The sequence below is a fragment of the Anolis sagrei genome, chromosome 4 (genome assembly GCF_037176765.1).
Source record: "Anolis sagrei isolate rAnoSag1 chromosome 4, rAnoSag1.mat, whole genome shotgun sequence".
In the NCBI taxonomy this organism is placed as follows: Eukaryota; Metazoa; Chordata; class Lepidosauria; order Squamata; family Dactyloidae; genus Anolis; species Anolis sagrei.
The window spans coordinates 179,855,969-179,883,903 of NC_090024.1; the positions used below are offsets into that span (position 1 = coordinate 179,855,969).

General features: G+C 41.8%; 1 protein-coding gene across 1 annotated transcript; it reads right to left on the reverse strand.

Annotated features, from left to right (window-relative positions):
- Positions 1-203: 203 nt before the first annotated feature.
- On the reverse strand, positions 204-27,804 carry HECTD3 (HECT domain E3 ubiquitin protein ligase 3). Its single transcript, XM_060773405.2, has 21 exons — positions 27,382-27,804; positions 24,227-24,387; positions 23,068-23,160; positions 22,345-22,480; positions 20,929-21,044; positions 18,977-19,090; positions 16,645-16,727; positions 14,851-15,016; positions 13,336-13,417; positions 11,912-12,094; positions 10,256-10,308; positions 9,829-9,893; positions 8,409-8,512; positions 7,827-7,946; positions 6,578-6,667; positions 5,964-6,170; positions 4,324-4,453; positions 3,172-3,246; positions 1,490-1,571; positions 1,317-1,388; positions 204-833 (listed from the first exon to the last, which is right to left on the reverse strand). The coding sequence occupies exons 1-21, from the start codon at positions 27,736-27,738 to the stop codon at positions 749-751; spliced, it is 2,574 nt and encodes an 857-aa protein (XP_060629388.2). The 5' UTR covers positions 27,739-27,804; the 3' UTR covers positions 204-748.
- Positions 27,805-27,935: the final 131 nt, after the last annotated feature.

The following is a 27,935-nucleotide window of genomic DNA, read 5'->3' on the forward strand; positions in this document are numbered from 1 at the left end:
TCCGACTAGAATGCCAAGTATTTGCATTGTACCTTGAAAGGCAGAAGAGAAGTGAAAAGGTAAACAGGTTCAAATTGAACATCAATGAAAACACTACTAGTAATCTCCATCTGTTGTTAGAGTTTTTTTTCAAATGAAAACAAAGCAACAATTATTGAAATTTGAAGTCACATATCTAATTATCTAATCTGTCAGAAAAAAAATAATTTTTATCATTTATTTGCTGGACTTGACATGAAATTGCAGACACTTCCATTTGCTTATCAGTACTATACAGGCTAGGATGCCCCCAGTGGTGCAATGGGTTAAACCCTTGCGTCGGCAGGACTGCTGACCGAGAGGTCTGCGGTTCAAATCCAGGGAGAGTGGATTGAGCTCGGTCTTTCAGCTCCAGCTCCCCATGTGGGGACATGAGAGAAGCCTCCCACAAGGATGGTAAAACATCAAAACATCTGGGCATCCCCTGGGCAACGTCCTTGCAGACAACCAATTGTCTCACACCAGAAGCGACTTGCAGTTTTTCAAGTCGCTCCTGACATGATATCTATACTATGCAGACTTCATTTTTGGTAAGTTATTATATATATACACATAGAATCATAGAGCTGGAAGAGATTACATAGGCCGTCTAGTCCAACCCCATACATGTTTTCTGGAGCTTGGGACATGGTAAACCGTCAGTGAGAGATTCCTGCACACGGCAACTACAAAAGGTGGAAGAATGGGATGGAAACTCTCCCATTTGCTGTTACTCTTCCCATGGACTCATATCTGTGTCAATGGCCACACAGTTATATGCTGCGTAGCGCAACTTTTCTTCACAGACCTTGGCACTGTAAATGAAAGAGGAAAGATATGTTTATATTTCCACATCCGTTCTAGTAATGACCAAACCACCCCTGACCTCATCACTACAGCAACAATCCCATTTCCATATGTGTTGGTCTTGACTTTAGCAATGCCTTCCTGTGCACTGATTTCTTTCTTAGCCCTTTCTCTTCACTTCAATCTCACCCAAATCATTCTCTTCCATTCCCTTTGCTATGGGTTGTGGGTTTCATTTCCCTGGTCATTATTCAGCCCACTTTGCCCTCCACAGCTGTTTCTCCTCTGAGGATGCCTGCCATAGATGCAGGCAAAATGTCAGGAGAGAATGCTTCTAGAACATGCCCATAAATCCCGAAAAACCTACAACAACCCATGAAAGCCTTTGACAATACATTGTTTCTCCTTTGGCTGTCTCAAACTTTTCACCTGTCCTTCTTGGGTCTGTGCCACGATGATCTTTTACTAAAGGTTTTTGGAGCCATACTTACGAGGCATAGTTGGGCAAAAAGAGTGTGCTGGAGCAGGTAGATGATTCAGGAAGGGCATCGGTGGTCTCAGAGCTTTGGAAGCAGAAAGAACAAGACAGTGACCTCAGTGGGAAAGTATCTCCCAAGACATACAACCAAGAAAGAGCTTGCGCACAAGGAGAAACAATACTCACCCTAGTTTATCAGGATAGATATAAATTCGAGCAGGAAGACGACTTCTTCCAGTAACAAACCTCAGGAAGCGGCTGCGATCCTCTGAGGAAAAGAGCGCACGAGCATTAGAAACTTCCAAGCGGTTCTCACTACAAATCTCTCTTTTCTCAACAGACCTGCCCAGTAAATATGTTGGGTTATAGCCTAACTTGATACCCAAAATCCAAGGCTTGAAACCCAGAAACCAAGATAGACCTAAGAGAAGTTGACAGCCAGAGCACATGCTAGAAAGGGAGTTTATCGGTGTTTATGGTGTGAATGAAAATGAAGTCTCTCAAATGGAGGAAAGCATTTTAATGTGTTGTCGTAGCAGAGCACCTGATGAACCAACCTGGACACAGTATATTATTTGAGAAGAGACTATCTATCTATCTATCTATCTATCTATCTATCTATCTAATTTATACCCCGCTACTATCTCCCCAAGGGACTCGGTGTGGCTTACATGAGGTCAAGCCTAAAATACATCAATAAACAAAACATCAATGACACAACATCAATAAAACAATCAATAAAATACAAATCATATAAATCACATAAACAGAAAATAAACAATCAACAGTGACATATAAACATTTTAAAAATGGCTGGGCCAAATGTAATAGATTAAAATTGAAAATATGCTGACGTGAACAAGGTAAGATATAACTGGGATAGGATTTTCAGAGAGAAATGAGGGAACGCCGTCAATCCTAAATCAGTATTAAAGTGCATTATGAGGGCATATTGCTGAGAGATTTCCTTATTCTGGGAAGGCACACTGGAACAACCACGTTTCAGGCTCCTCCTAAAGACTGCCAGCGTTGGGGCATGTCTAATGTCCCTGGGGAATGAGTTCCAGAGTCGGGGGGCCACCACCGAGGACCACTCTAACAATTACCATGTCAGACCACACAGAGAAGCCACTGAAATCCACAAGCATGTGGACAATTTCAGCAGAAAGGAGAAAACCATGAAAATGAACAAAATCTGACTACCAGTATTTTAAAAAAATCTAAAACAATAACAGTAAAGAAAGAACAACACTCAAAAACAGGAGAATTCCAGACAAGAAACAATCAGGGCCAGCTAATCACCTCCCAACAAAGGATTGCCCCAGGCAGGAAGCAGCCAGGCTTTGAAGCTGCAAGGCTATTCAATGCTAATCAAGGTGATCAATTGCAACATTCACACTTGCCTCAAGCAGACAAGAGTTCTTTCTCCCACCCTGGACATTTCACAGATATATAAACCCCACTTGCCTGGTTTCCAACAAACCTCACAACCTCCGGGAATGCCTGCCATAGATGTGGGTGAAACATCAGGAGAAAATGCTTCTAGAACATGGCCATACAGCCCGGAAAACTCACAGCAACCCAGAAAGCATTTTGTTTTGAAATTGACAATATTATGAACTGTAACACAGTGGTATGAAGTGTGACAATAGCATGAACTGCTGCTCTAACTTTTTTTCTAATTGGTAGTTGATCAAATAATATAATCAAAAGGACTGAAGAGCCCATGCAGATGATTCTCTTCTTCAAGAAAGGGATCCTATAGTGGGGTGGTTATGATTCAAACCAATTGTTAAGAATCTCCTAACACACTGAAAACACAGTCGAATACACAGCAATTTCCCCTTCATCACATGATACTCACTCACCATTAGTAAAGTTGTTCAAGGCCTCCCAGAAATATTGGATTCTGGTGTCTGGTGGTTCAAAATCCTCAAAGCGAGCTGGAAGGAAAGGGGAAAACTGAAACATAAATACAGTGCAGACGAGAAGGGGAAGTGTTCAGGGTGGGGAATCACTTTGGCATAATATATGAAGGCCCAACTGAAGAGTAGAAGGAAAGAAGATTCATTTGTATTTACGCAGAACAGTCTCAGGATAAAAAAAATTAAAATTGCCTTCTAATTTTTTGGATCTCTTTTATTTGAATTACCCACTAGCCCTGTTATTTTCCTAAATCTTTATTATTAAAACCTATTTGTTTACTTGCTTTGAATATGCCCATTACAACTTACGTATGTATTATATGAACAACTGAGTATGGAAGATGCCATAGGCATCCTTATGGTGACCTACGCTCATATAATTTCACCTGATGTTTGTGATTTTTGTTTAAAAAATGTTTTGTCTTGTGGAGGTTAGTATTGCCTATTCGCTTCTGCAATGATGAACTCCAACTCACTGTGTTGCTTCAATAGAAGCACTCAATGATCAATTCAAGGCTGGAGTAGGAAAATGGAGGGAATCAAGGAAGCATCTAGCTATGTCCCCATATCCAGATGCAGACCTATGACATATCCACTGAGATCTCTGAAAGTTTGGGTGGAGCTTGTTGGAAGAGGTCCTTGATCCATGGGAATACAGGCAAACACATCTCAGTCCCTCATTTTCCACCTGAAACAGAATGGCCACTGGCGGAGGATGGCTGACTATTGCAATGATATACTGAGTCCTAGGGCTGATGATGGGGAGCTGTAGTGATTGCCTGTGTAAAGCACTCTTACACTGTGTGCCACCATTAAGAGTAACTTAAGGGCACTGAATATACATTTGAGTATCTTTTTCAGTTATTGTTAATGTGCTCTTCGTAACCCTCAACACTTTTTAAACAGAGAGGTGAGACACAAAGGCTGCTAATAAACATTAAATAGTCAAATCGTATTCTGTTACAGATAGGCTTTGTTCACTTCCACAGTGATGCGGAATCTACAATTTCAGAGATAGTAAAAACTGAACGTGATTGATGAGGATGTCACAATGTAAACTGCTAATGGGGACAGCGCTACGTCTACCACACTTACTGAGCTTCTTCAGGGCCTCAACTGTAACCTCTGGATCACCACAGACCTTCTTCTCCAGTTCCTGCCATGTGAGTAGATCCAAAACAGCTTGAGGTACCACTTTGAGAAGTCCAGCTTGCATGGCTGCAATCTGAGAGACAAGAAGGAAGAAATAATAATAATAATAATAATAATAATAATAATAATAATAATAATATGGAACGCCTTTCCTGGGGACATTAGATCAGCCCCCTCCCTCTTAACATTTCGGAAAAGAGTCAAGACTTGGTTGTTTGAAAAAGGCGTTTGAAAATACATGGTAAAAGACATAGGAATTGGAACGACTGGACGACAAGATTGGACAATGTTTTTTATTAGGAGACGTAATTGATGTATGATTTTAATACTATTGTTATGGTTTTATATTACATATTCATAAAGTACTTTGGCCACATCATGAGAAGAAAGGAAAGCTTAGAGAAGACAGTTATGCTGGGGAAAATGGAAGGAAAAAAGAAGAGGGACTGACCAAGGGCAAGATGGATGGATGGCATCCTTGAAGTGACTGGACTGATCTTGAAGGAGCTGGGGGTGGTGACAGCCGACAGGGAGCTCTGGCGTGGGCTGTTTCATGAGGTCACGAAGAGTCGGAAATGACTGAACGAATGAACAACAACAACAATTCATGCTTTAAAATGTTTTATAGTGTATTGGACATCAAATCGTTGCCTCTGTAAACCGCCCTGAGTCACCTGAGGGCTGAGAAGGGCAGTATACAAATACAGCAATTAATTAATTAATTAATTAATTAATAACCATCAGTACTAAGTGGACAGATGGGAAGAAATCCATAAGCCACTTATCTGGTATTAGCCTAACACTCCTTTTGTAAGAGGGACCTCGCTCCCTTTATAATTTATAAAAACTCCGTAGGTATAGTTTAGAAGTCTATGGCGCATTATTTCACTAAACGTAGTGAGAGTTTAGGGTTTTGTCTTTGTGGCTTTCATTAGATTCTCCCTCTTACATATTTAATGTATCCTTCTAGTTGATGGCTTCCTATCAGCTAGAAGCATACATTATATGTGTGATTCTTTTACATACAATTTGACCAATGTTAAAAAGAGATAAAAGTGTGAAAAAAAGAAACACAATACACTCTTCCATTTTAAGACATTGAGGAATACCTAAACTATCATGCAGAAACTTCCAACCATGAACAAGACAAGAACCATCCTACTCCCCAGAACTGCTCCACTATCCATTTCTGGTTGCAGCATCACTTCTGAGTATGAGTTGGCTCACATAATCAGGAGAAATGAACCCAGGCTATTATATTTATGGCAGTTTGGGGAACATATTTTCCCACTAACCCCCCAAAGCCATTTATAAATACAAAACTGGGCTGGGAGGGCTGTGAGTGTTGCAAAATGGGGCCTCAGAACAGCATATAGTCCACAAGCCACACTTTCTCCAGTTCTGCAGTGATATTTATAGCTCAGCGCAAGGTCTAAGGATACTTATGTTAGCTGAGCAATTCTCTCTTAGAACATCCAAAGAACAAGGCACACAGCAAAGAAAGAAAGACAATGACTTGGCAATGGATGGGACTATAGGAAAGTCAGGTGAGATCATATGATACCAAATGCATGCTGCACTACCTGCTCTTTGCTCTCATTCAACCGTGCCTCCTGGACCAGGTGGATGAAATCCATGCGGTCTTCATAGTGCACCACCGTCCGAGTGCCATTAGGAATCAGCTCAACCATGCGCTGGTCGCTCAACACTGTGGTATAGGTCAACTCATTCCCAAACTTGAACTCAAATGTCTCCTTGTCCATTACTTCCATCATCTCCAAAAGCTTCACCTGGCAATATGAAGAGAGGAAAGATTGCATTATCTACAGGCTATGTGTCTTAAGTTGAATATGAAATGTCATTGAATTTAATGTTTAGATGTGGGTTGCATTACCAATATTATGCATGTATATATGTAGATACAGGCATTATATTGGCAGCTACACTATTCCAAATTCTGAAATACAAAAAAATCTGTCCCCAATCATTTTGGATAGGGATAACACACAATGTGTCTTTGTTTGCCAACTGCTGCATTAATTATGTTCTGCTCTGCTACATTTATAAAACAAGATTAACAATGTTGCTCTGCCACGTTGGCACCTCAAATGTACAGACAATGCACAAAAGTATTAGAGAGGGGCCTTTGCTCTACATTTCCACACTGACACAAGATGCATTTCCATCAATAACTCACCAACATGGAGTCAATAGCAGGGAAATCTTTACTCCAGCTCACTTCCTCCCCTGTCAGTTGCTTCCAGACAAAGCCAGGCAAGGCCAGGACCTTGGAGACAAAAGAAAGAGATGGCTGATGTTGCAAAACTTTGCTTTCCACTGTAATTTCCTTGTGAATTTATGAATTTATTTAGAATTATTTTAGTGGCACTTTTTATTGTGAAATTATTTTCAGAGAAAGAGATCCAATAAAGCCAACAGTTAAAAACAATGCAGCAATCAATCCAATTTATTCATTAAAGAAATAAGAGTAACTGATAGACTGAACAATCAGGAAAACGCCTGGATAAAGGGTCTTCACTTGATGGTAGCAACGCTCAAAATTGTGCATTTGTATAGAATCACTATTTGTTTCTGGTTGTTTCATTTGTAAGGCCCTCTTTTCATTTTTGAACACCTCTCTCGAAAACTGACGCCTTTCCGAATGAGCTTTTTTTATTCTAGGTCTGAAAAAACAAATATTTTTGTCCCGTTGACAGCAATGGGTGGCTTCCCATGCTCCCCTTCCCCTCAATTTTAGGCACTAGCAGGCGTGGGTGGCTTCTGGGCCTGCACACCACACACACACTCTCTTTCCAAGAAGAGAGCATGTGTGCCTTGCAGGCCTAAAGCGCCCATGCCTGCCAGGACCTGCAGCTGAGCACCAAAAATCAGGCAACCAAATGGTTACCGTTCCCACTTTCCGTTCGTTTTTCACTGATATTTCTATACCAGAGGGTGGGCTGTACCGTTTTGTGCCATCCAAATGAAACAAACTGTACGAAATCATGAATTAAATGGCTGAAACGGAACATGCCTAATCTCTGCTTGAAAATTTTTACATATGATGGGAGCCACAAGTGAAAAGGCCCTCCACTGCCCAACAATAAATGGGCTCCAACAGTCCACGATACTATAGGGAGAGCCCACAACCCCAAATATAAAGAGAGAGATGATCCATACAAGAAAAAGTAGCCTTTCAGACAAATTGGTGCCAAACTGCACAGGGTCTTATGAGTCCAAAGTAACATCCTGAGTTTAAAGGAAATTGTTAATTAAAGGAGAGAATAAAATTTCTTTGAGCAGGAATGCTTCTGTTGCTTAATTTCTTATGAATTCTTTATTTAGAGGAAAGTTCTTGACCCAAAACCCTCTATCTGAATCCAGCATCTATGTGGAGCAGAAAATAACAAGGATCAAGGAGAGATCAGTCCCAGTGTGACACTCACCAAGAACTCCTTGCCACGTAGAGCTGCACCCATGATCTGTCCAATCCACTCATATTTGGTGAACTCCTTGCAGGAAGGGTTGGGGACATACATATCGCGGGCCTCTCCAGTACCACTGCCCTGAAACAAAAGGCACTGTTGTTGGATTGCCCTGTGCAAGCTACAGAACGAGGACCATCAGCACAGACTAACAACAGTTTAATCTTCAAGATATGACCCACCTTTGTTAGAAAGACCAACAGATGCACAACAGGGCTTCCAAACCCAGTTTTGATATGAGCATAATAATTATTGTAAACAAACAGGTAAATAACACAATTCACTTTCAATAAAACACTGTTCTCCTGCTACAGGAGCAAACTAAATTAACTAAGCTACAGAACTAAGCAGAATGATGACTGATATAAAAGGGAACAAGATTTGGTTTGTAGAAAAGTTAATCTGATGGCAGCAAGGAAGGATCCGGGAGATGCTTTGGCAACTACACTATCTGTTACTCCTGCACACTCTTCTTTCTCCAGAGCTTGCCCTAATCCACATCTTCATCGCAAAAAAAGTTTGGCCTAAGCAAGGGAGAAGTACCTGGTTGGATGTGCGCACAAAGAAGGGCAGGGGCACAGGGGTCTCAGATGAACTAGGACACAACTCCTCAGACATGTCAGCAATGCTATCCCGGAAACCACCACCTGAGAGAGAAAAGAAAAGTGGAAACAAGCAAGTTGAATGACTTCATTTTACCGCCACCAGCTACTTAAGACTCTCAAGTGCATTTTAACCTAAATTTCAAGTCTTCTTGCTTTCAAAATGAGTCACCGTCCACTGCATACAAAACACCCAAGAGCACCAACAGGCTTGGTTTGCCTGTCATTCACTGCAGGTGTGGCTAAGGAAGCTACAGACCTTGGTTCATCGTGACATCTGGTAAAGGACAGTGTCTTCCCTAATAATCTAAATTACTAGGTCATGCCGAGTTGAGATGTCTGATAAACAAAATAAAGCCTGAACTTTCATAGTTTGTTGAGATGCTTCTGCAGCTGGCTAAGATTAGAAAAAGGAGCAAACATTCTGGATCATCCAGAGCAAGACATGATTCCTGGCAGAATCTCAGCTTTCCTGGACGTCCAAAGGAACATATGCTGTATTTCTTCAATTCTAAGATACACTTTTTCCCCATATAAAAGGTAAAGGTTTCCCCTGACATTAGTTGTGTCTGACTCTGGGGGGTAGTGCTCATCTCCATTTCTAAGCCGAAGAGTTGGCTTTATCCGTAGACACCTCCAAGGTCATGTGGCCAGCATGACTGCATGGAGCACTGTTACCTTCCTGCAGAAGCGGTATCTATTGATCTATTCACATTTGCATGTTTTCAGACTGCTAGTTTGGCAGAAGCTGGGGCTAACAGTGGGAGCTCACCCCGCTCCCTGGATTTGAACTGTCAACTTTTCGGTCAGCAAGTTCAACAGCTCAGGGGTTTAACCCACTGTACCACTAGGGGGCCCTTTTTCCTCATGTAAACATCTATAAAAATGGGGTGTGTCTTAGAATCACAACTGTGTATCTTATGTATTTTTGTTGGTGGTGTTGGTACTGAAATTTGGGTATATCCTACAATCAGTGGCCTCTTACAGTTGAAGAAATACGGGTAGATACATTCTTGAACCAAGATTTGCAAGATTTACATTTTGCAAACTGCCTGTTCAATATGATGCTGGTTCAAGCCTCCACAGTTATTACGTTGGAAGAGAAAAGATAATAAGCTCACACTTAGCTCACATTTAACTCAGATTTTTAGCTCCAGATATCATGGTGGTGGTGATGGACAGGATATAAATATTGTGATCAGGGACAGAGGAGCGGAATCCTTGGAGTGCTATTGGATAAACATCCAGATTGACCCCCCTCCCCCCTCCCCCCTCCCCCGGTAACCATGATTGCTAGATGCTTGTTTCTGAGTGCCTTCTTCTTTTTCTGAAAAACACAAATCTGAAAGTCTACAACTTACCTTGATCGATGATGCCCTCAGCAATGAATTTGCACTCCCACCACTGGTCATAACGCAGTGGCCACCTGGGATAAAAGAAAAATGAGCTCTTGAAGCTATCTAGGGCTCCTTCCACACAGATGAATAAAATCCTACATTTCCTGCTTTGAACTGGAATATATGGCAGTGTGGACTCAGATAACCCAGTTCCAAACAGATATTGTGGGATTTTCTGAGTTATATGGCTGCGTGGAAGGGTCTTAGGTAAGACAGCAACAAACACTACATTTTGATGAAGTTTCCAGGGCCAAGAGCAACACTGGCCTAATTCTGCTTGGTTCAAAAGCTATTAAATTCCTGGAATCTTTGGTACGTGATGGATTTTGTGTGGTGGAAGAGGCAGAGAAACTATACAGATGGGTCTCGAGACAATTATGAATGCACTCACCGATAATCCAGTGGTTTCTCATACTTGTCTGAAGGTTTCAGGCCCTCATACACCTAAAAAGGTAGACACATAAGGCAGTAATTAAATGAAAAAGGCAGTAATCCCGGGCAATAGTTCTTACAAACAGCACAGCAGGAAAATGTCCCCCCTGCATGACCCTGATGCTTTTGGTATGTTTTTTTAAAACAAGAGGGTATGAAATAAGTACTGAAGAAGTAGAGGATTTTTTTCTGCAAATATTAACCAGCATCCTATATGGCTGAGTATACAAGTTCCACTTTCAGAACTACAGTAAAATACCTGTACCTAAAGAACTGGTACCTGCATTCAACAAAATATGTAATCTCTAGGAATTTTCTATATCCTCTGGGCCAGTGGTTCTCAACCTTCCTAATGCCTTTAATACAGTTCTGCATGTTGTTGTGCCCCCCAACCATCAAATTATTTTCGTTGCTACTTCATAACTGTAATTTTGCAACTGTTATGAATTGTAATGTAAATATCTGACATGCAGGATGTATTTTCATTCACTGGGCCAAATTTGGAACAAATATCCGATACACCCAAATTTGAATATTGGTGGGGTTGAGGGGATTGATTTTGTCACTTTGGAGTTAGTTGTAGTTGATGGGATTTATAGTTAACCTTCAATCAAAGAGCATTCTGAATTCCACCAACGATGGACTTGAACCAAACTTGGCACACAGAACTTCCATGACCAACAGAAAATTCTGGAAGGGTTTGGTGGGCATTGACCTTGAGATTTGGATTTGTAGTTCACCTACATCCAGAGAACACTGTAGACTCAAACAATGATGGATCTGGACCAAACTTGGCACGAATACTCCATATGCCCAAATATGAACACTGATGGAGTTTGGGGAAAAGAGATCTTGACATTTGGGAGTTGTAGTTGCTGGGATTTATAGTTCACCTATAATCAAAGAGCATTCTGAACCCCACTAACCATAGAATAGGACCAAACTTCCCACACAGAACCGCATAACCAACAGAAAATACTGTGTTTTCTGATTGTCTTTGGCAACCCCTCTGACACCTCCTTGAGATTCCCTCAGGTGCCCTGACACCCAGGTTGAGAGAAACTCCTCTGGGAAATTCTACGGCATGCTTTTGCTGGAAGTAATTTATTCCAAAAGGTTTCACTATTTATAATTCATGGTTTCCTGTTACCATGGTTCAAGAACAAAACCCTCGTGGATACAGGAGTCGTACAATATGTTACAGCTGACTATTCACATACCCATGATTTACCACAGAGCTGCTACAAGCCCCACAGCCATTCTGAGACTGGTGGACAGCAGAAGGAGACTAGAGAAATATCTGGCGATGATGATTCCATCATCATTGGAGTCCTCCAGGAGTCTAGCAGATGGTTCAATTGTTTCAGGTCTGACTATGGCAGTGGCCCTCAACCTGTGGGTCCTCAGGTGTTTTGACCTACAACTCCCAGAAATCCCAGCCAGTTTACCAGCTGTTAGCATTTATGGGAGTTGAAGATCAAAACATCTAGGCACCCACAGATTGAGAACCACTGGACTATGGGAACACAGCCAGATGCTTCTCTGCTCTTGCTTCCACTCCAGCAGGTGTGGAATAACCATAGAGAGGGAGATGCAGTGGGTGAGCCATCCTCACCTGGGCAAACACAGTGTTTTTGCAACTGGGGTCCAATGCTGGATTGTCACGATGCTCCATGGCCAACCGTCGGTTGATGTACAGCCGTGGCATGAAGTTGGGCTTGCTAGTCTCAGAGTCCTTGAGGCACTGAGTGATTAGCATTGTGCGCCGCTTGGACAACAACAGGAACTGCTTGATGTGCTGTTAGGAACAAATTAGAGTTGGACAACAATATATTCTAATAACACGATTATTTCCCCCAACTAGCATGTTCCATTACTGTATTGTCGAAGGCTTTCATGGCCGGAATCACTGGGTTGCTGTAGGTTGGTATATATTTTTATTTTTGAAATTTACCAGCTATTGCATTTTTCATCCTCAGTTTATACACGAGTCAATAAGTTTTCCCAGTTTTTTAAGGTAAAATTAGCTGTCTCGGCTCATATTCGAATTGGCTTATGCTCGAGTATATATGGTAAATTGGCATGATGCTACCAATAACTTCCTCTGTAATGGTCAGAGAAAAAGCCGAGATCTGTGGGCTCATTATTACTTCTGACTCTCTAGAAGAAATTCTCAGATGATGCAATTGAAGTGTTATCCCTCTTCTTTCACATTTCAGTTTGGAAAAACATACCAAAACGGTAATAGAGCTCTAGAAAGAAGAGTCTAGATAGGGTATTCTGTCACCTTGAGAAAGAAAATACATGTCTAGCATAGCCACCCTGTATTAAAATAAGATAGCTTCATTTCAATGTGCCAGATCACAGAAGGAAAGCTTCCCAGTAACAGTTCCTATACTGCTTCTGCTATATAGCCTGTTCTTCCCACAAACCTTCCTTACCTGCAGGAAGAAGGACAGCAAAGTTAACCTTGGTTGCTGTGAGTTTTCCGGGCTGTATGGCCATGTTCCAGAAGCATTCTCTCCTGACGTTTCACCCACATTTATCAGGGCCAGCTAACACCTCCAAACAAAGGATTCCACAGGCAGGAATCAGCCAGGCCTTGAAGCTGCAAGGCCTTGCAATGCTAATCAAGGGGATTAATTGCAATAGTCACACTTGCCTCCAACAGACAAGAGTTCTTTCTCCCACCCTGGACTTTCCACATATATATAAACCTCCCATGCTTAGTTTCCAACAGACCACACAACCTCAGAGGATGCCTGCCATAGATGTGGGTGAAATGTCAGGAGAGAATGCTTCTGGAACATGACCATACACCCCCGAAAACTCACAGCAACCCAGTGATTCCGGCTATGAAAGCTTTCGACAACACAAAGTCGAAAGAGACATAGAGACTTTTGTTTATTTAGTTTCTTTGTTTTTTCTGGGTCAAACACTCCTCCTAGGCTGAACTGCTCAATAGAAAACAAGTTTCTGTCATATTTGCCCAAGTGAGACAACACAGAAACTGGCATATTAGATAGACTTCAGCCTCACCTTGAGATGATTGAAGGTGCCAAGTGAGTAATCCCAGGCAGGGACAAGGTGATGCAGAACACTATCTAAAATCTTGATAAACCTGTCAAAATCAAAATGCACAGTGTGAAAAAACTTGGAGGAAATTCACTAAATTTTGGCAGCCAGGATATTTGCTATCATGCCATATGTTCATTTGAATGAACACACTTGCACCTGCTTCTTCAAACACTATCAAGCCTCATTTATTTCGGAAATGTTTGTCTCTCTCAATTATAACAAGATTTTCTCTGGGCTTTTCACACCTAGTGAAAAGCAATCAATTGAAGATTAATAACAAAACCAAAATGAAAAATATATAATTTAAATACAATTGAAAAAGCAATACAAACAGAACAAATGTAGCACCAAACGTTTCAGCTCACACTGAATCATACCATTCATATGTGTCTGAAAATACCAATAGGCTTATTGATAGAAGAATATAAATAAGCAGGTCTTCAGCAAAGGTTGCAAAGAGATGAACAATCATAAAATCTTAAGAGTTGGAAGGGACCACAAGGGTCATCTAGTCCAACACTCTTCCTTGCAGAAATACACAACTAAAGTGATCCTGAAAGATGCTAATCCAACGTCTGTTTAAAAACCCTCAAAGATGGAAAGTCTACTGCCTTTTGAGAAAATCTATTTCACTATCGAACAATTTTTTACAGAAAAGAAGTCTCTCTAATGTTTAATGGAATCTCTGTTCTTGTAATTTGAATCCATTAATAATAATAATAATAATAATAATAATAATTTATTTATACCCCACTGCCATCTCCCATAGGGACCTGGGGCGGCTTACAAAATAACACACAATAGTGCCATGACAATGCATTATAACAATATATCAAATCAGAGCAGCAGAGAACAAGTTGGCTCATCTTCAACATGACATCCAGATATTTAAAGGAAGCTATCATGTCCCCCTGGTGGTGCAGCGGGTTAAACTTCTGAGCTGCTGAACTTGCTGACCAAATGGTCAGCAGTTCAAATCAGGGGAGTGGGGTGAGCTCCTGCTGTTAGGTCCAGCTCCTGCCAACCTAGCATTTCGAAAACATGAAGTAGATAAACAGGTACCTCTTCAGTGGGAAGGTAATAGTGCTGCATGCAGTCATGCTGGCCACATGACCTTAGAGGTGTGTTTGGACAATGCCAGCTCTTCAGCTTAGAAATAGAGATGAGCACCACTCCCCAGAGTCGAACTCGACTAGACTTAATGTCAGGGGAACCTTTACTTTACCTTTTATCATGTCCCATCTCAGTCTTCTCTTCTATAGGCTAAACACATCCAGTTTCCTAAGATATTCCTCATAAGGTTGACCCGGTTATAGATGTAGCCTTTTTAAAAATGTCTATTGACCAATTTTGCATGCACACAAATCTGTTGTCTCCAGAGCCACAGAAAGGTTGCTTATTGCACCTTCTATCTGTGGTTCTCAATGCTTTCCGACATCTACTCGGCATTCCTTACTAACACTCCCTTCTCCATACCTCTGGATCACCACAGCACGCCGGTAGAGCACATCGGGGTCTCTCCCCTCCAGGCGAGGATACCTCACTAGGTTGGCTGGCTGAAACATATCTGCATTCAGCCCCAATTCGCGTTGCCGGGATGACTTGATCTTGATGCCCCGGAGCCGGACATCAATTCCATCATCTGCATAAAAGGGATGTAGAACTCAGCTCAGGCAAGTCAGCTGAGTAAAAACTTATGTCTGCTCTTAAAGGAAAAGAACCATGAGATAAACCAGGTTCTCTCTGCAACTAGCATGTTTTTCATTTGAAACTAAAAGGTGAGTAAAGTGCATTCCTGGATAGTTATAGGACCTATTTATCTGCTGCCACAAGAATAATGGTGTCTTATGGCACATCACACTGTAATCTTTTATGCACTTTGTTGTTTCATCTTTACTGTCTTAACAGGAGAAGGTATTCACTAAAGCACAGGAAGGACCAGTGTGAAGTCTCGGCCTGTTCATTTCCCAGTTGGACTGTTCCATTTTGCCAAGTTTAGGGAAGAGCTTAGGTTTCCCCTAGAGGCCGAGTTCGGTTGGTGCAGCCCATTCTGTCTCAGAGCCAGAATGGGCTGGTTATAGAACTTCGTTTCCCATTCTTTGTTGGTCTTAGCTTGTTGCCAGTTGCCAGATACTGTCTGGTCTGGCCTAGCAATTTGAACAGGCCATCCTAATCACGTATTTGCCATAGAATAGATAGTATTTGCCCTAAAGTTTATAATATACGTTCCATAGATAGTTGTATTTGCCACGTTTCATAGATAATATGTATTTGCCTTATAGATAGTTCAAAGATAATATATGTAATAAAGGATAGATAATATTTGTCATAGATAGATAGTTACATCATCCCCCATAGTGTATAGTTATATTTACCTCATAGAAATAGTAATTTGTTACCTCAGAGTTATATTATCATAATCAATTCTCACCTTTGTTCATTGTTGTAATTCACCTTGATTATTTAGTAAACAATTGTTAAACTTAATCTTGTTTATAGAGTTTTATTTTGGGGAAATTATAGTAATTAGGGCATACCGATGGTCACTGGGAAAATAGCCAGACACATTTAGGTTTCTCATTAGATCTTCCTGGTGTGCCATCACAACCAGAGCAGATGTCAAGTGGTGACTCACTTAGAAGACCTAGTTGGGACCACTTTGACCAGGGACAACTCTCCAACATTAGTACCAAAATGGTTACTAATCGTTTTTTGGTCAACTTTAGATTTGGTTTAGTTATTTGAAAATTGCACTGGATCTATCACATCAGAAAATTGCATTGGATCGACCACATCAGCTCTAGTTTCAGATACAGAACATTTGCCATCCAGTAGTCATCATTTGCTCGCCCACAGAAAACCATATTTAATAATCTAGAGATGATGTGGTAATAATAATATTTTGTGGGTAGTTAGCCTCTCCCCTTCCGACAACCCATTGCCTTGGCACTATAAGAGGGTTTTGCGAGACCAGTAGCTCTTGTTGCACATGGTTTCGAGGCAACGGTGTAGTAATGGTGAGGTTTTAGACCGTATTTTCAGTCTTGTGGACCACTGGTGGTCCATGGACCAAAGGTTGGGAACCACTGGTATATACTGATTTTAAAATTTGGAACTGCCTGTGTTGTTTTATTTATTTGCCATCCTGAGAGTTCATGATGAAAGGATGGAATTAAAAATTCCCAAACAAATAAACATACTGGAACTTTACAATCACTGTACCTGCCCACCTCCATTGATAAACTCAACCCCATGCTGATCCACACACACCTCTGCATTCCACAATGCGGATTTCAATTACAGGCAAGTGAGCAGTCATGTCTTCAAGCACGCACACATCCCCGATGTAACTCCTAGAGACACAAAAATATGGGTTAACTTTTGCATTGGGAAGATCTGCCCTTATCCTTGCCTTTTAATTGCACATACACTGAAGCTAGTGAAAGCTTGTGGGTAAGGAAGAATGAAGAACACAAGTTGGAAATCAAAGTTGTAATTATATTGATGGTATACCATGGTGTAGCCTCCTGTTACATTAAGTATATGTACTTTCAAGGCTGTTGCAGAAGGAAACATCTAGTACGTCCTTATGCAATGTCAGAGATGTAAAATTGCTTTGGATTTTCTTTTTTCCAAGTTGCAAAACCGCAGCTGGATTATGGCCAGAATTCCCTATCAATCACTAAATTCAGACTGGCTACAGGGTGACCTTATTGCCATCAGTTGAAGTTCCACATGGGGACAGAAGGGAAAGTCAGTAGACAAAAAAATTACATGCTGCTACAATCAAATAGGATCTCTGCCCATGATTTTAAGTATCTGTTTCAATAAATTAAAGTGATCCACCAATCCACATATGAGTGAGTTTGGAATAAAAGTCCTATGATCAAGAAGACACCAGGGTAAGGTGATTCATTCAAAATATGCCCTACGGGTATTTCACTGTGTGTTCCTTCTCAAAATATTTAGTACTGAAAGAAAAGGTTTTTATATTACCACAGCCACATGGAAGCCATCAGGGAATGTATCCTGAAGGCCTACAGAAATATTTACCACATTATTTATATACAACATAAGTGTTTCCCAATGGTTCCCTTGGAGAACACATGGTTTTAGATCCTCATATGTTCCAGATGTACAGAATTCCTAGATTGCTAGACTGACCATATTTAAGAGGTTGTAAAGGAGATTTCAAACTGAGCAGGCATTTTGCCATCCAAAACTAAGGTTAACCAAATATATGGAGGTTGTTTTGATGTAAATAATATTGAGGCACCTGTTTGGAATCATAAACAATAAAGAAAACCATGAAAGCACTACAAGAAAGAAATGCATTCTGCACTGGGTTCATTATCACCTTAGAATTTTCTTCCCATAATAGAAACAAAAAGCACTGACAGAGGAACAAATTCCTCTTCTTTCATTGAGTTACTTCAGTTCATTTGGGCTCTTGCTCCTTTTGTGCCAAAATCCAGCAAAATAGTAAAATGCTAGCTAATGATTTTTGTACACTTATTTACAAGGTTGACTTAATGGCAATAAGACACAATATACCTGGAGTAGGAACCAAGGAAGGCCATGCAAAAAGGTTTTGGGGAATGAGAAGGGCAATTCACCATATTTTGAGTGACTCGTTTTTGGCATAGCACAGCAGCAAAAGTCATGTTCTGGGCCAAAAACATGGTAGAAATGCATTCCTAGAGGACATTTGGATGGTGTGATTTTAATAGTAATTATAATGCTTATATGTGCATTTTAATTCTAATTTTTAAATTTAAATTTTTAACTTACATGTATTGTTGTGCTCTAAAGGCATGAAATAGTTGCCATTTGTAAAGCCGCCTTGAGTCCCCTTCGGGGTAGAGAAAGGCGGGTTATAAATAGAGTAAATAAATAAATGAATACATCTGTGGGACATATTTTTTAAGGTTTCACAAAAATCATGACTATTGTCAGACCCAAGGGGATTCCAAACATGGCAGAAATATCCCTCACAATCCCTAAAGGGCTACCTCTGAGGATGCTTGCTATAGATGCAGGCGAAACGTCAGGAGAGAATGCCTCTAGACCATGACCATATAGCCCGAAAAAACCTAGAACAACCCAGTGATTCCGGCCATGAAAGTCTTCGACAATACAATGGCTTGGGAGTATTTTGGGGGAAAACCATGACTCCCTGGGTGACAACATTGGGTCCAAAAGCTGTATTTTGCCCACTGCAGTAACACATGTTAAAGTAATCCACAAAAGAAAGAGTTTCTAGTCACTCCAGCACTTCATCAACCAGTGGTTCCCCAGATGTTCTGGCCTACAACTCCCAGTAATCACAACAAGTTTACCAGCTGTTAGGATTTCTGGGTGTTGAAGGCCAAAACATCTGGGGACCCACAGGATGAGAACCACTGTGGCGTCAACACATGCAAAACTAAGATTTTATCCTTTTCTATCACTCATTCCAAAAATCAACCATCACAATCTTTCCTTTACAAAACTGGAAATTCCTAAGTTTTGTGTCGACATTACATATGGAAGGATTCTAAACAGGATTGAAGCTTAGTTTCAGATTTGCACCATTTCTGCAACAGCCTATCCTCTAACTCACTCATCAATGCTCCGTTCACCCAGCTTCTTCAGATTGTCACCCTCGCCGCCATACACAGCCACCCTCTTGGGCATGAAATTCTCATCCGTTGTGTCCACTGTGAGGAAGAGTTTCCTAGGAGAAACAGAAATTCTGTCAAAGCCCAAACAACCGCAGGAAGAACAAAATAATGTAGGACAGTCCTAGGCAAAGAAGATAGCTTCCAAAGTTTATCATGTTAATTGGGCTTTTAAAAATTCTGCTGATTCATCCGAATTACTGTCAGCAGAGGAAGGTTTAAACATTCCCGAAAGACTTTAGTGCAAAGTGCCGGAAAAAGCATTTGGTTTCTGCAAGTCTGTCAGTATCCATTCTTCCACCACCTCCCATTTTCTATTTTTAGGAAATATGCACATTTGAAAAAGAGGGAGAGAGCAATAGTGGGAGATATGAAAGCTAGCAAGAGTGGAGGATTTCTCCAAAATAAACTTTCACAGAGTGCTTCCAGACTGGTTACTCCTAACGCTCTTGACTGAAAAGCACTGGGTTATTCTTTGGTGTTTTCCTCCCAAAGGTGAAAAAAAGATGTGATGCAAAAATGGAGGAAAGATGCATACTGAACAAGACAATTCCACAGATGAGAAAGAGTGATAACACTATAAAACTTACAAACACTTCCAGAGGAAAAATCTAAATGTTTCCAAAAGGCTTCTTTAAGAGAGAGAGAGAGAGAGAGAGAGAGAGAGAATGAGAATAATAGAATCACAGAGTTGGAAGAGACGTCTTGGGCCATCCAGTCCAATCCCATGCCAAGAAGCAATAGAATCGCATTCAAAGCACCCCCAACAGATGGCCATCCAGCCTCTGCTTAAAAGCCTCCAAAGAAGGAGACTCTTCACACTCCGGGACAGAGAGTTCCACTGCTGAACAGCTCTCACAGTCAGGAAGTTCTTCCTAATGTTCAGGTGAAATCTCCTTTCCTGTAGTTTGAAGCCATTGTTCCACCTCCTACTCTCCTGGGCAGCAGAAAACAAACTTGCTCCCTCCTCCCTATGACTTCCCCTCACATATTTATCCATTGCCCTCATCATGTCTCCTCTCAGCCTTCTCTTCTGCAGGCTAACATGCCCAGCTCTTTAAGCCACTCTTCATGGGGCTTGTTCTCCAGGCCCTTGATCATTTTAGTCGCCCTCCTCTGCACACATTCCAATTTGTCAACATCTCCCTTCAACTGCAGTGCCCAGAATTGGACACAGTATTCCAGGTGTGGTCTGACCAAGGCAGAAAAACCCAGCCATGCTGAACTAAGTAATATAACACCAATCACTTGCTTCAGGGTTTGTAAACATATACAGTTGGCCTTCTGTATCCATGGATTCTGCTTCAATGGCTTGGGAATATTTCAGGGTTTTTTTTCAATAAAACAAACTTTGGTGGGATTTTTTTAATATAAGGAACACTATTCTACTATGACATTGTATATATTGGAACTTGAGAATCCACAGATTTTGAGATGCATCAGAAGTCCTGGATGATAAGGGTCCACTGAATGGGATTTCACAGGTCTTCATCGGAGGGGAAAAATAAACCAGTGAAATAAGGAGTGACCTGCTCCTGTCTCTCATATGGAACAAAGATCACAGGACTGGACAAACTTTTACTCCATAATTTAAAGGATGGAATTTGAGATCATTCAATAACAATGAGGAGAAAGACACACAAGCCAGGATGATGTAATGGGCTGAATGTTGAACTAGGTTTCTGGGAGACCAGGGTTCTCCACTCTGTGTTGATTGGGCTTGGCTCCATGTAAGCCACCCCAAGATGGATACCGGGTACAAAAATAAATTGTTATTATTATTATCATCATCATCATCACTACTATTATAAGGAGTATTTAATTGCCTCAGGACACCCAAGTGCCTTCCACTGTTATTTGAAAGGAAAGGGAAAGGAAAACTCTCACAACTCACTTAATAATGGTCCCTTTCTTCATGTTGAGACGAACCCAGTGCTGTCCCTGGGACCCATCACTCTCCCAGTAGGTGTCAGCTTGGTTGTCCGTCAGGCAAGAAACATTGAATTCTTCCTGGAGAAAGAAGAGCAGCATATTAGGATGGAAGAAGGACTGGATCATTACAATTCTGGACCAGAGTTTCTCAAACTGTGTTCCCCAAGATGTTTTGGACTTCAGCTCCCACAATTCCTAACAACTGGTAAGCTAGCTGGGATATCTGGAAGCTGAAGTCCAAAACCCCTGGAGTAGCACAGTTTGAGAAACACTGCTCTAGACCACTGCTTCTTAAACTGTGAGTCTCGACCCTAAATGAGACCCCCTCAGCTCAATGTTGGGGTCTCAAAAAATTGCAACAATAAAAGTAAAAGTCACCTAGTGGCTGCTTTAGATATTTTCAGGAATTTATTGTGCAGAGTTTACAACGGACCCTACAAAAGATGCTTCAGCTGTACATCATACTGTAAAGGTAAAGGTTTCCCCTGACATTGTCTAGTCGTGTCCGACTCTGGGGAATGGTGCTCAGCTCCATTTCTAAGACAAAGAGCCAGCATTGTCCATAGACACCTCCAAAGTCATGTGGCCAGCATGACTGCATAGAGTGCTGTTACCTTCCTGCAAAGTGGTACCTACTGATCTACTCACATTTGCATGTTTTCGAACTGCTAGATTGGCAGAAGCTGGTCTTAACAGCAGGAGCTCACCGCGCTCCCCAGATTTAAACTGCCAAATTTTGGTCAGCAAGTTAAGCAGCTCAGCGGTTTAACCTGCTGTGCCACCAGGGGGCCCAAGCAATTGCGTAGTCGGCAAAGAAAAATAGTGTTTAGCAAGCCTTGCAAATTTTGGTTTGTTATCATTAAATGTTTGATTTTATATACCTATATACCTGAGGTCACTAACATTTCTTGGACCGAAAGGGGTTGCAAGTGGAAAAGTTTAAGAAGTCTTGCTCTAAGCACACAGTTTCTCCTTATACCAGCATCCCACTATCCCCAACAAACTACCACCAAGAGAACATAACTCTTGAAATAGGAAAAGCTTCACTGCCCATGTTCTAATCATAGGCATGCCTCTGTTAATAAAGCCTATGGCAAAGAAGTTGTTTTTATAGTCATTTTATACTCATTCAACCTGATTTTTCTTGCTCACACTTGGTCTAGTTGGGAGCATTTATTAGCAGCACTGGTACTGGAGGATGGTGAAGAAACCCAGACTATCACTGCTGGATTGCAACAGTATGTCTGCAGTAAACAATACAATAAAGCTTCAGCTGGGAAATAATGGGATTCCATTGTAATCGATCTAACCACAGCCGTTTCCGCTTGTCTACAACAGGTACCGACACACAAGGGCATACCCCACATTAACACCTTACTGTGTAGGAGGAGACATCAATACTGTCCACATATTGCTTGACGCTGCCCAGATTCTCATCCTCCTTTCCAATGTGGTCATGAAGGAAATGCACCAGGTCTTCATCACACTCATAGCTCCACGTCGGGGGTACAAACCTTAACAGGCCAAATGATTAGGATTAATGGTACAGAATGAGAAGCAAGGAGTTAGTTAACATACATGTAATATATTGTATATACATATAATATTTATAATATTATAATGTAATACAATATAATAATATGATGTTATAATTATATTTTTATATTACATGTAATATTACTAATAATATTACAATATAATTGTATAGTACAATATAGTAATATATAATACTGATATTGTACTATGCTGATAATAAAATATATTGTATGTATATATATATATATCTTGTAAGCCATTCTGAGTCCCCTTCGGGGTGAGAAAGGCGGCATATAAATGTCATAAATAAATAATAAATAAACAAACTGTCGTTTACTTACCCTTTAATCCACAGCACTGTGTTCTACTTAACAAGAGCAAATATACCCTCCAAATAATATTTTCAACCCTTCTTTTAGCACCACTGCCAATGAAATTCAGCCCTCGGTCAACCAAATTCTGACCACACTTTTGGAAAATATGAAAAATTATGCTCAGTGCTGCAGGTAAACTCTCCCAATTGAAGAGCTATCCCAAACAACCTTATTCTGGAGTCCCAAATTACCGGAGTCTCTCTACAGCAGCTGCATCCGGCTCCATGATTTTGGGCTTTGTCCCAAGACGAAGGGAATATGTTACATCCACCACTTGCTCCCATCTGGAACAAAAGAAGGGCAACTTTAACAAAAAGCTTTAACTCCTGTTTAGATAAACAGAAATAGGGAAAAAGCTATAATGGCAAAAGCTGCAGCTGAGATAAGGACATAGCATATGAGATAAATTGTGTAACAATTTAAGATCAATGAGAATCATAATATTTATCATCCTTGTCATAATTATTTTTGCTGTCCTTCCAACAAATAAACAAACAGATTGAAAATATACTAAGAAAATCCTCTGAAAATGCGAGCCACAGATGCAGGTGAAATGTCAGGAGAAAATGCTGCTAGAACATGGCCATACAGATCCGAAACCACATAACACTCCAATGAATTGCACTATTGACAACATATGAATGGCTGCTATGTTATGTATATACATGCAAGTGCATTCACCTGAACAGCAGACCTATCGGCATTTGTAAACCTGTCCATATACATCTGTGAAAAACAGATCAATCAATTTTGGAAGTCAAGACTGAATAGAAGCAAGTGTTTAAAAGGTGATAGCATTACACCAGAGTAATGATGATACTTCCTAACTTCACTCTGAACTGGTTTCATGTTTTCACCGTACAGGTATTGCCTAATTTCCTACATTGCACAACAATGTCGCCATGCTGTTTGCATGATCCTGAACTAGCTAATCCAGACGGTGACATAACATACACCAAGGAAACAATGACGTACACCAAGGAAACAAGAAACAATGAATGAATAGAAAACAAAAAGGGCATGACCAAGGGGTGTGATTACTTGTGTACTTTAGAAAACACTTCCATTTGAAACCTCTGAAAGATCTCAATTTTCTTTGAGAACACATAGTGCAAACTTTATCACTGATTCCAAAAGGGATCAAATCAAGAAAAGGGAAATGAGTGAAGGCAGAATGCTCCTTATTGATGTACTACTAGCAAAATAATTGGAAGCCTAATATTTTGTAACAAGAGCATATTGCTTAACATTTATACATGTCAGAGATTCATGGCCCACGTACAATGTTTACTTTCACCTTCACACCCAATGGTCCTCCTAAAACCCACCCAAAGGCTTGACATCTTATACCTGATCACAGGTTTATAGTCTATCCCAAAAAGCTGCTGCTGCCGCTGAATTCTCTCTGTGGATTCAACTGGCACCAGTCTATCTCCACCATCGGCATGTTTGCACATGAGGATCCAGCCTTCGTCCAAGTCACAGCCAGTTTTATATTCCTCAAGCTGCTCCTACAAAGAGAGAATACAAGTCAGGTAGTTGGTACGAAGCCTGAGCTTTGTAAAACAAGCATCAGCAGAAACACAACGAAATATTTCTGGGCATAACTACGGTGTAAGATATGGACTGGCACCATATTTGTGACTACAAATGTTTATTTCTTTCATGGAAACTCGCTGTAGACCAGCACTGGTTTATGAACAGCTCCTTTGAGTAGAATTGATTTACACAGATCGAATGAAAAGTAATGCCTCCACCTTCGTAACTCCTCAACAGATGGCAGTACTGGTATGCAGCAGGTACTGGCTTGTTCAGTAGACTCTCCTCTACAGTTCCATTTTGGCAGGAAGCCTTAGCATTGAACAGTTGTGTTGTTAAAGTGCGAAGTATGGAACCCTGCGTGACTTAAGCAACATGCAATCATTGACTTCTTGACAGCAGAAGGTGTCACCCCAAAGGAGATTCATCAGAGACTGAAAGCTGTTTATGGTGATTGTGTTGATGTGAGTACTGTGCGTCGTTGGGTGAGTAAGTTTAAAGATGTTGAGGTGGGAACATCTGACTTGCATGACAAAGAGTTGGACATCTTGTGACAGCAACCACCGAGTTTCACAAGCAAAAGGTTGACAGATTAATTCAGGACAATTGTTGTATCACTCAGAGACATATTTCAAACATTATCAGCATTTCACAAGACCCTGTGGGTCACATTATTGCTTTGCTTGGTTATTGGAAGATATGGGTACCCAGGATGAGAGAACTGTGAGACACAACTTCAATTGCCGATTCACAAGCATTTCCTCAACAAAGTAGGAGTGCACTTTGCACATGCTCAGACTACATTCATTCTACAGCAGATGTGGGCATAATTCGGCCCTTCAGGTAATTTGGACTTCAACTCCCAGAAATCCCTTTAATGTAAGCCGCACCGAGTCCCTTGGGGAGATGGTAGCGGGGTACAAATAAAATTATTATTATTATTATTATTATTATTATTATTATTATTACCCTTTCCTGGCTATTAGGAATTGTGGGAGTTGAAGTCCAAAAATCCTGGCGGGCTGAAGTTTGACATAGAGGCATAGAGGCACTCAAGGTCATAAAAAAAAAAAAAAAACCAAAGTGCAAAGTGCATTTCAACTTCCTTCAGGAAACACTTGTGAATCTGCAGTCAAGGTACATTTTCAACTAGTATCAAGCAACATTTGTTCTATAGCAGGCATGGGCAAACTCCCAGCCAGGAGGCTGTTAGAAATTGTAGGAGCTGAAGTCCAAAACACCTGGAGGGCCAAAGTTTGCCTATAGCTAACATAGAGGCATTCAAGGTCGTACAAAACACCAAAGTGTCTCCAAGCATGTGCAAAGTCCATTTGAACTTCCTCCAGCAAATGTTTGTGATTCAGCAGTCAGGATACATTTTCAATTAATAACAAGCAGAATTCGCTGTATAGCATAGATGCACCCAATGATGTAACAAAAATCAGGGTGTCTCTGAGCATGTGCAAAGTGTATCCCTACTTTGTTCAGGAAATACTTTTGAAACAACAATTGAAGTGGTGTCAGGCTGCATTCATTTTACAGCAGGGATGCACTCAAGGTGGGACCCAATTGCCTCTGAGCTTGTGCAAAGTGCATTCCTATTTCGTTCAGGGAATGCTTTTGATCAGCAATCGAAGGGGTGTCAGGATGCAATCATTCTACAACAGGGATGCACTTAAGGTGGGACACTAATTTATTTATTTATTTATTTATTTGGAGTGCTTCTACCCCCCCCCCCCAACCCCCTAGGGGGGACTCAGGGCAGCTTACAAAAGGCACAATTTGATGCCCAACAATTCACAAAATACAATATACAATTTACAATTTAACATCAACAGTTATTACTAGTTAAAACAATCAAATCAATACAATAACAGCAATAAAATCATTTTGTGGTAAATGTTCACCGATTTATAAATCCATAATCCATCCAGCATTGTCATTGTCCTTTCCTACTCTGGTCGTCATTGTCTTTTCTCCATCTGCCAGCTTACCTGAAGGCCTGGTCCCAAATCCAGGTTTTTAACTTCCTCCTGAAGGAGAGGAGGGATGTTGATGACCTAATTTCCCCGGGGAGTGCATTCCACAGGTGAGGGGCCACCACTGAGAAGGCCCTGCCCCTCGTCCCCACCAGTCTCACTTGTGATAAAGGTGAGGCCGAGAGCAGGGCCTCCCCAGAAGATCTTAAACTCCGAGGTGGGACGTAGAAGGAGATACATTTGGACAGGTACGCTGGCCTGGAGCCGTAAAGGGTTTTGTAGGTCAAAACCAGCACTTTGAATTGTGTTTGGAACTGGATCGGCAGCCAGTGGAGCTGACACAACGGGGGGTGGTGTGCTCCCTGTATGACGCTCCGGTGAGTAATCTAGCCGCCGCCCGTTGAACTAATTGAAGTTTCCGAACAAATGCCTCTGAGCATGTGCAAAGTGCATCCTGACTTCAATAAGGAAATGCTTGTGAATTAGCAATCGAAGTAGTGTCAGGCCACATTCATTCTACAGCACAGATGCACTCAAGGTGGGACACAAATGCCTCTGAGCACATGCAAAGTGCATCCCTATTTTGTTCAGGGAATGCTTGTGAAACAGCAATCAAAGTGATATAACGCTACATTCATTCGACAACAGGGATGCCTCTGAGCATGTGTAAAGTGCATTCCTATTTCGTTCACGAAATGCTTCCCTATTTCGTTCAGGAAATGCTTGTGAATCAGCAATCAAAGTAGTGTCCGGCTGCATTCATTCTATAGCACAGATGTCCTTAAGGTGGGACACAATTGCCTCTGAGCATGAGCAAAGTGCATTCCTACTTCGTTCAGGGAATGCTTGTGACTCAGCAGTCACGGTCCGTTTCAAGGGGCATCCGTTCTCCAACATAGATGCACCCAAGACCCTGAGCATGTGCAGAGTGCATTCTAACTTCCTTTCCCGGGGGACACTCCCTCCCTCCCTCCCTCCCCGACTCACCCTGGTGAGCTTCACCCACAGGCCCTGCCCGTTGCAGTGCTCCTCGCCGCTGGCCCGGAGGCAGGAGCCCTTGCGGAGCTCTATAGCGCCCCGTCCGAGGGCGCCTCCCTTCCCGGCCTTGCCTCCGCCTCCTCCGCCGCCGGGGCTCTCCCAGACGGAGAGCAGGCTCCGGCTCAGCGCCCCGGACAGGCCCGGCCCGCTGGCGTCCTTGCAGAGCTTGTACTGCACCTCCCGGGGCACGAAGCACAGCGCGGGCGGGAGCGGCTCCGCCCGGCGAAAGCACTCCACCGCCTCGCTCAGGAAGCGCAGCCGGCCCAGCAGCTGGTGCGGAGACTCGCCCCCCGGGGGAAGCAGCATCGCAGCAGCAGCAGCAGCAGCAGCCTCCAAGGGGACCCCTCCGGGCACTTCCGCCAGGGCAGCAGGCGGGTGGCTGGCTGGGCTTCCTGGTCGAAGCGCCCGCCCGCCCGCCGGCTTGGCAGCCTACCGTAAAGCACCCGGTATCCGCGCGGGAGGCAAGACACAGAAGTGCCCAAAGCTGATCACAACACTGGCCT